This window comes from Entelurus aequoreus, linkage group LG01, assembly GCF_033978785.1.
Source record: "Entelurus aequoreus isolate RoL-2023_Sb linkage group LG01, RoL_Eaeq_v1.1, whole genome shotgun sequence".
Lineage (NCBI taxonomy): Eukaryota > Metazoa > Chordata > Actinopteri > Syngnathiformes > Syngnathidae > Entelurus > Entelurus aequoreus.
The window spans coordinates 72,214,188-72,223,248 of record NC_084731.1 but is presented as its reverse complement, the minus strand read 5'-3'; the positions used below and the strand labels follow the sequence as shown (position 1 = coordinate 72,223,248).

General features: G+C 39.8%; 1 protein-coding gene across 1 annotated transcript; it reads right to left on the bottom strand.

Annotated features, from left to right (window-relative positions):
• Positions 1-435: 435 nt before the first annotated feature.
• On the bottom strand, positions 436-8,302 carry LOC133656797 (PRELI domain containing protein 3B-like). The gene is made up of 6 exons (XM_062057647.1): positions 8,136-8,302; positions 3,036-3,204; positions 2,716-2,805; positions 2,173-2,243; positions 775-877; positions 436-664 (listed from the first exon to the last, which is right to left on the bottom strand). The coding sequence occupies exons 1-6, from the start codon at positions 8,165-8,167 to the stop codon at positions 548-550; spliced, it is 582 nt and encodes a 193-aa protein (XP_061913631.1). The 5' UTR covers positions 8,168-8,302; the 3' UTR covers positions 436-547.
• Between the last annotated feature and the right edge of the window lie 759 nt (positions 8,303-9,061).

Below are 9,061 nucleotides of genomic sequence, written 5' to 3'. Positions count from 1 at the left end.
GTGTGTGACGAGTGGGTCCCCACAAGGAAAAGACTACGCACTAATAGGGGAAAGGATTGACAATACTAGGGTGTGTGACGAGTGGGTCCCCACAAGGACAAGACTACACACTGATAGGGGAAAGGAGTGACAATACTAGGGTGTGTGATGAGTGGGTCCGCACAAGGACAAGACTACACACTGATAGGGGAAAGGAGTGACAATACTAGGGTGTGTGACGAGTGGGTCCCCACAAGGAAAAGACTACACACTGATAGGGGAAAGGAGTGACAATACTAGGGTGTGTGACGAGTGGGTCCCCACAAGGACAAGACTACACACACTAATAGGGAAAGGGAGTGGCAATACAAGTGTGTGTGACGAGTGGGTCCCCACAAGAACAAGACTACACTAGGGGAAAGGAGTGTAAGCTGACAAAAAGAAAGTGAAAGTGTGTCAGGTGGTGCTGAGGCTTTACTGGCAAATGAGGAGAGCTCCCCCTGGAGGAAGCGTCGGGAGAAGTGCGTCAGCTGATGATGATGATGATGATAGAGGAGGAGGTTGGCCATCACTCGTCCGTCACGGCCGCAGCCATAGGCACGCGCATTGTGCTGCGCGCGCTCGCCGCGAGTTCCTCGATTTCCGTGTTCAACCGTCGAATGACCCACTCCATTGCCTCGCGGCCCTGAGGCAGGAAGATGTAAAAAAATAATAATAATTAAAAAAAAGAGTAAACGAGTGAGGAGAACACTGACGTGTGGGAGGTGAAGTTTTGTTTTTCAAGGTGGAGCTCACCTTTCCAGCGTTGACAGACATGGTGTTGGCCATCAGACCCTCAAGGTAGCTGCTTAGGCTGATACCTTTCACGCTGATCAGAGCCTCCTGGGTCAGCACCGTCCTGGTCAACACAAGCACATGCTAACTTAGCTAACTGAACTTCCCTGGTAATGCTAATAGCACATGTTAACTTAGCTAAAACCCTCCCTGGCTAATGCTTATAGCACATGCTAACTTAACTAACTGAACCTCCTTGGCTAATGCTAATAGCACATGCTAACTTAACTAACTGAACCTCCTTGGCTAATGCTAATAGCGCATACTAACTTAGTTAACAACCTCCTTGGCTCATGCAAAGAGCATGTGCCAACTTAGCTAACAACCTCCCTGGCTAATGCTAATAGCACATGCTAACATAGCTAACAACCTACCTGGCTAATGCTAATAGCACATGCTAACTTAACTAACTGAACCTCCCTGGTTAATGCTAATAACACATGTTAACTTAGCTAACCAACTCCCTGGCTCATGCTAATAGCACATGCTAACTTAACTAATTGAATCTCCCTGTGGCGGAATAGCTCGGTTGGTAGAGTGGCCGTGCCAGCAACTTGAGGGTTCCAGGTTCAATCCCCGCTTCTGCCATCCTAGTCATTGCCGTTTTGTCCTTGTGCAAGACACTTTACCCAACTGCTCCCAGTGCCACCCACACAGGTTTAAATGTAACTTAGATATTGGGTTTCACTATGTAAAGCGCTTTGAGTCACCAGAGAAAAGCGCTATATAAATATAATTCACTTCACACTTTACTTTAAAAATGTAACTTAGATATTGGGTTCCACAATGTAAAGCGCTTTGAGTCACTAGAGAAAAGTGCTATATAAATATAATTCACTTCACTTGGCTTCACTTCCTGGGTAATGCTAATAGCACATGCTAACTTAGCTAACAACCTCCCTGGCTAATGGTAATAGCATGTGCTAACTTAGCTAAAAATCTACCTGGCTAATTCTAATAGCACATGCTAACTTAGCTAACAACCTCCATGGCTAATTCTAAAATGCAACTGAACCTCCCTGGCTAATGCTAATAGCACATGCTAACTTAGCTAAAAATCTACCTGGCTAATTCTAATAGTACATGTTAACTTATCTTGAAAACCTCCTTGGCTAATGGTAATAGCACATGCTAATTTATCTAACAGAATCTCCCTGGCTAATTCTAATTCCTATTACCGGTAAACTGAATCAAAATCTATTTAATCTGTGCTTGACCCGCCCAAAACACCACAGTTCTAACATGTAACATGCATGTTAAAAAAGTATTGTTTGAAAAACATTACAGTAGCATGCACTTATAGCGCCATGGAGGAGTTGTGGGATCCGGTGTTTAGACAAGACAAAATAGCGCCATTACTTGTCAGGGTCCTGCGGATGTGGCTTGTACGTCAACTTCTCGTCCACAGACACCAAGTTAGTAAAGGATATCTGAAAGGAGCAAACAAGCCTTCAAGTCAGTCAATAAAATAAGGAGGATAGGGATGATGTTCGTTAAGTATGTCGATGCCATTAGCGAATCCTCTTATCGAACCGATTCCTTATCGAATCTCTTATCGAATCCAGATAGGTTGTTGTGTGTGCACCTTGTGTGTGCACTGAGTTCCAAAAGCCATAGATGTTATGTGACTGGGCCGGCACGCTGTTTATATGGAGGAAAAGCGGACATGACTGAGGACAGTATGCGGCCGTTAAAGGGTGAAGGTTTCACGTGAGAGGACGCTAAAGGCACGCCCCCAATATTGTTGTCCGGGTGGAAATCGGAAGAAATTTGTGAGAATGGTTGCCCTAGGAGATTTTCGTGAGGGGAACTGAAATTCGGGACTCTCCCGGGAAAATCGGGAGGGTTGGCAAGTATGCATAATGACCATAATATCAGCAATAATCCTCCAAGCCAACTCACGTTTGTAGATTGGAGCTGAAAGATCTTGTGTCGGGGGTCCACTACTGAACGTTCTTGGACATAAGTGTGAGATCCTGAGGCTCCAATGATCTGCGAACACACACACACACACACACACACACACACACACACACACACACACACACACACACACACACACACACACACACACACACACACACACACACACACACACACACACACACACACACACACACACACACACACACACACACACACACACACACACACACACACACAGAGTCATGACATGAATCATCACACTTCACACACTGGCCGTGTCGTAGGAGCGCACTAACAGATTTGGCGATGGCGGGCAGACCCCACTCGGCGCTGAGCAGTCTTTGACTGTGTAAGCATCCGTCCTTGTCCACACTTCTGTCCAGGACGTCCACACCGAAGACGTTGGGGTTCATGGGGTTGGGGTACTTCTGCATGGCCGCCTTGGTCACCGTCTCCCAGGGGTGGCTGTGGAAAGAAGAAGAGTGGCCATGGGTCGCTGGTGAACGAGAGGAGGATTTGACCATCTGACGAGGATGAGTGACATCTTCAGGAAAAGGACACATTTAAGGTGTTAGACTCTGGAAAGGCACAATTGGTCAAATGGAGCCGGCTCCACATGCAACCTGCACATTCACATGAAGATAGTAACATCTGTCCCCTCAGAGAGAATCTTCTCCAAACAGGATCTCTCAAAGCTGAGGCTATTGTTTTTTTGTTTTTTATTGCCAATCTTTGCTAAAACCTCACCTAGATGCTGCTAATTATTTTTGTTTTGCACATTCTGAGTTATACTTTGTTTTGAGTGAGGATTTGATGGTGTTTTTTCACAAATTAAAATGGGTCCTTTTTTTTAAATTTAATATGTACTCGTGTATGTTCAGGTATGTTAAGTTTATTGATAAAGCCACATAAATACTATACAGTGTTCACTCACTACAACGCGGTTCACTTTACGCGGCCTCGCTGTTACACTGATTATTTTTTTGTGTGTGTAATTTTTTACAGTGTTGCATGTTTGTTTGGCAGCACGGTGTCACAGGGGTTAGTGCATGTGCCTCACAATACGAAGGTCCTGCTGAGTAGTCCTGAGTTCAATCCCGGGCTCGGGATATTTCTGTGTGGAGTTTGCATGTTCTCCCCGTGACTGCGTGGGTTCCCTCCGGATACTCCGGCTTCCTCCCACCTCCAAAGACATGCACCTGGGGATACGTTGATTGGCAACACTAAATTGGCTCTAGTGTGTGAAAGTGGGTGTGAATGTTGTCTGTCTATCTGTGTTGGCCCTGTGATGAGGTGGCGACTTGTCCAAGTTCTACCCCTCCTTCCGCCTGAATGCAGCTGAAATAGGCTCCAGAACCCCCTGCGACCCAAATGTTAAGGTGGTATTATTAAATAAGTGTACCAAATGTTAAAGTGGTATTATTAAATAAGTGTACCAAATGTTAAGGTGGTATTATTAAATAAGTAGAATTGGTTGGTTGTCAAATGTTAAAGGCCTACTGAAAGCCACTACTACCGACCACGCAGTCTGATAGTTTATATATCAATGATGAAATCTTAACATTGCAACACATGCCAATACGGCCGGGTTAACTTATAAAGTGACATTTTAAAATTCCCGGGAAATATCCGGCTGAAACATCGCGGTATGATGACGTATGCGCGTGACGAAGTCCGAGTAACGGAAGTCATGGTACCCCGTAGAATCCTATACAAAAAGCTCTGTTTTCATTTCATAATTCCACAGTATTCTGGACATCTTTTGCAATTTTTTTAATGAACAATGAAGGCTGCAAAGAAGACAGTTGTAGGTGGGATCAGTGTATTAGCAGCGGACTACAGCAACACAACCAGGAGGACTTTGTTGGAGCGCTAGCCGCGCTAGCCGCCGACTTCACCTTGACTTCCTACGTCTCCGGGCCGCCAAACGCATCGGGTGAAGTCCTTCATCCTTCTGCCGATCGCTGGAACGCAGGTGAGCACGGGTGTTGATGAGCAAATGAGGGCTGGCTGGCGTAGGTGGAGAGCTAATGTTTTTAGCATAGCTCTGTGCAGTCTGGTTACTAAGTTAGCTTCAATGGCGTCGTTAGCACAGCATTGTTAACCTTCGCCAGCCTGGAAAGCATTAACCGTGTATTTACATGTCCACGGTTTAATAGTATTGTTGATTTTCTATCTATACTTCCCGTCAGGGGTTTATTTCTTTTGTTTCTATATGCAGTTAAAGCAAGATGCTATCACGTTAGCTCGTAGCTAAAGCATTTCGCCGATGTATTGTCGTGGAGATAAAAGGCACTGAATGTCCATTTCGCGTTCTCGACTCTCATTTTCAAGAGGATATAGTATCCGAGGTGGTTTAAAATACAAATCTGTGATCTACAATAGAAAAAGGAGAGTGTGGAATCCAATGAGCAAGCTTGTACCTAAGTTACGGTCAGAGCGAAAAAAGATACGTCCATCGCTGCCTCTCAAGTCATTCACTGTAACGTTCCTCATCTACGAATCTTTCATCCTCGCTCAAATTAATGGTGTAATCATCACTTTCTCGGTCCGAATCTCTCTCGCTCCATTGTAAACAACGGGGAATTGTGAGGAATCCTAGCTCCTGTGACGTCACGCTACTTCCGGTACAGGCAAGGCTTTTTTTATCAGCGAGCAAAAGTTGCGAACTTTATCGTCGATTTTCTCTACTAAATCCTTTCAGCAAAAATATGGCAATATCGCGAAATGATCAAGTATGACACATAGAATGGATCTGCTATTCCCGTTTAAATTAAAAAAAATCATTTCAGTAGGCCTTTAAGGTGGTATTATTAAATAAGTAGAATTGGTTGGTTGTCAAATGTTAAGGTGGTATTATTAAATAAGTAGAATTGGTTGGTTGTCAAATGTTAAGGTGGTATTATTAAAAAAGTAGAATTGGTTGGTTGTCAAATGTTAAGGTCATCCTTTGAACGAGTTCGCTCACGGCAAGTGCTGCCGGTTGAACATGTACTTCCTGTTTCTGAGTTCAAAGTTAATTGTTGTTTACTTGTCAGTTTGTATCATAATTCATGTATACATCATTTCTTACAACAAATAACATTACTTGTTTGTGTTTATATTTCATGTAGACATCATTCCTCACAAGAAATAACATTAATTGTTGTTTATTCGTTTGTATCATAATTCATGTATACATCCTTCCTTACAAGAAATATTAATTGTTGTTTACTTGTTTGTTTGTCATGATTCATGTGTACATCATTCCTCACAAGAAATAACACTAATTGTTGACTTGTTTGTTTGTGTTTATAATTCATGTATACATCACTACTTACAATAAATAACATTAATTGTTGTTTACTTGTTTGTTCATATCATAATTCATGTATACATAATTCCTTACAACAAATAACATTACTTGTTTGTGTTTATAATTCATGTAAACATCCTTCCTTGCAAGAAATATTGTTGTTTATTTGTTTGTATCATAATTCATGTATACATCATTCCTTACAAGAAATATTAATTGTTGTTTACTTGTTTGTTTTTCATAATTCATGTATACATCATTCCTTACAAGAAATAACATTGTTTACTTGTTTGTTTGTGTTTATAATTCATGTATACATCACTACTTACAAGAAATAAAATTAATTGTTGTTCACTTGTTTGTTTATGTCATAATTCATGTAAACATCATTCCTTACAACGAATAACATTACTTGTTTGTGTTTATAATTCATGTAAACATCATTCCTTGCAATAAATATTAATTGTTGTTTATTTGTTTGTATCATAATTCATGTATACATCATTCCTTACAAGAAATATAAATTGTTGTTTACTTGTTTGTTTGTCATAATTCATATATACATCATTCCTTACAAGAAATAACATTAATTGTTTGTTTGTGTTTATAATTCATGTATACATCACTACTTACAAGAAACAACATTAATTGTTGTTTACTTGTTTGTTTATATCATAATTAATGTAAACAGCATTCCTTACAACAAATAACATTACTTGTTTGTGTTTATAATTCATGTAACCATCTTTCCTTGCAAGAAATAGTAATTGTTTATTTGTTTGTATCATAATTCATGTATACATCATTCCTTACAATAAATATTAATTGTTGTTTACTTGTTTGTTTGTATCATGATTAATGTATAAATCATTCCTTAAAATAAATATTAATTGTTGTTTACTTGTTTGTTTGTCATAATTCATGTGTACATCATTCCTTAAAAGAAATAACATTGTTTACTTGTTTGTTTGTGTTTATAATTCATGTATACATCACTACTTACAAGAAATAACATTAATTGTTGTTTACTTGTTTGTTCATATCATAATGCATGTATACATCATTCCTTACAATAAATAATATTAATTGTTGTTTACTTGTTTGTTTGTATCATAATTCATGTATACATCAAATAGATTAGAAAAGTCCAGGAAATATGGAGGTTAAGAGCTATTTCTGGTAATGCTAACGTTGCTACTCAACTTAATGAAATCATTAAAAATCAACATGTTTTCCATGAAGTGATTTTCTTTGGGTTCCTTAATAAAAAATATAATGACTTTTGACAAATAATAAGGAGCAATGTTTGTTATGAAGTTCACTTTCCAAAAAGCAGTTTTCTATTGTCTGCATGGACAAAAAAGCTAATTAATTTTTTAACTTTATAAATTCAGAGCACCCTTCATTTTTGGCCTATCAGATGGTTTGAATATCATTGGAAAACTTTTACATAGATCTTTGCGAATGTTTAAAACTATATATATATATATATATATATATATATATATATATATATATATATATATATATATATATATATATATATATATATTTGTCACCTAGTTACACTTCTACAAAGATGTCATTTGATTATTGAACTTCGGCTCATTTTAATATTCGGTTCAAGCAGCATTACCAATCCCTTTAAAAAACGGGATCGATTCAATTCGGATATTTTCCGATTGCCATGTTAAGTCGCGCAGCAGCAAAGTGTTGGAAGTTATGTAACATAATGATGACGTCAGCCACGATCTTGATAAGAGATAAGACAACACGTGAAAAGTACAACGAGTTTTAGAAGCAAAAAAAATGCAAATAATGAACTTTATAGTTTGACCGCTAAAGTTAGCTGGCTTGTGATAGCAGCGCGATGCTAACATGCTAACACTCCCGAGTTAAGTTAGCCTGTTTATTCACAACCAGGTCAAATAGAGCAAGAGAAGGCGGTGATAAATACGACTTGTTGTCCGCAGCAAGGAGAGCAGTTTGGGACACTTTAAGGTGCAGGCAGGCGGTCAAAGTTGGCTAATAGACGAGTTAGCTTGCTGCTAAAAGGCGACAAAAGTAGTCATAGAGGAAGTTTAAAAGACAACAAACTCACTTGAAAATGTGCTCTGACGCCCAGATCTTCATCTTTTTTGCCGGCTTTGTGGGAGCCTGCGAGCCCGGGACGAGGCTGCCTGTGACCGCGGGGAGGAAGCAACTTGGGAGGAAGAACTTTGTTAGAAGTGCGGACTGTCATGGCGGTGAAACACACACACACTCCCCCTGGCGGCACCAGCACGCACTACCGCTACTACTCTTTTTATATTTGCTATTATACATCTTTATTTATAACGTTCTACATTTTACAAACAAGCATATGAACAATAACAATCAAGACAAGGACCAAAACAGTACAATACAGCGCCAAGGGGTTGTAAACTCAATAAAGTAATGATAATAGAATGTAATATATATATATATACAGTGGTTTTTTGATTGATTGATTGAGACTTGTATTAGTAGGTTGCACAGTGAAGTACATATTCCGTACAATTGACCACTAAATGGTAACACCCGAATAAATTTTTCTACTTGTTTAAGTCGGGGTCCACTTAAATTGATTCATGATACAGATATATACTATCATATATACTATCATCATAATACAGTCATCACACAAGATAATCACATTGAATTATTTACATTATTTACAATCAGGGGTGTGGAGGGGGGGGGGGGGTAGGATATGGACAGCAAGTAGTGGACATAGAGAGAGAGAGAGAGAGAGAGAGAGAGAGAGAGAGAGAGAGAGAGAGAGAGAGAGAGAGAGAGAGAGAGAGAGAGAGAGAGAGAGAGAGAGAGAGAGAGAGAGAGAGAGATCAGAAGGCATAAGAAAAAGTATCTGCATTTGATTGTTTACATTTGATTATTAGCAATCCGGGGAGGGTGTTAGTTTAGGGTTGTAGCTGCCTGGAGGTGAACTTTTATTGCGGTTTTGAAGGAGGATAGAGATGCCCTTTCTTTTATACCTGTTGGGAGCGC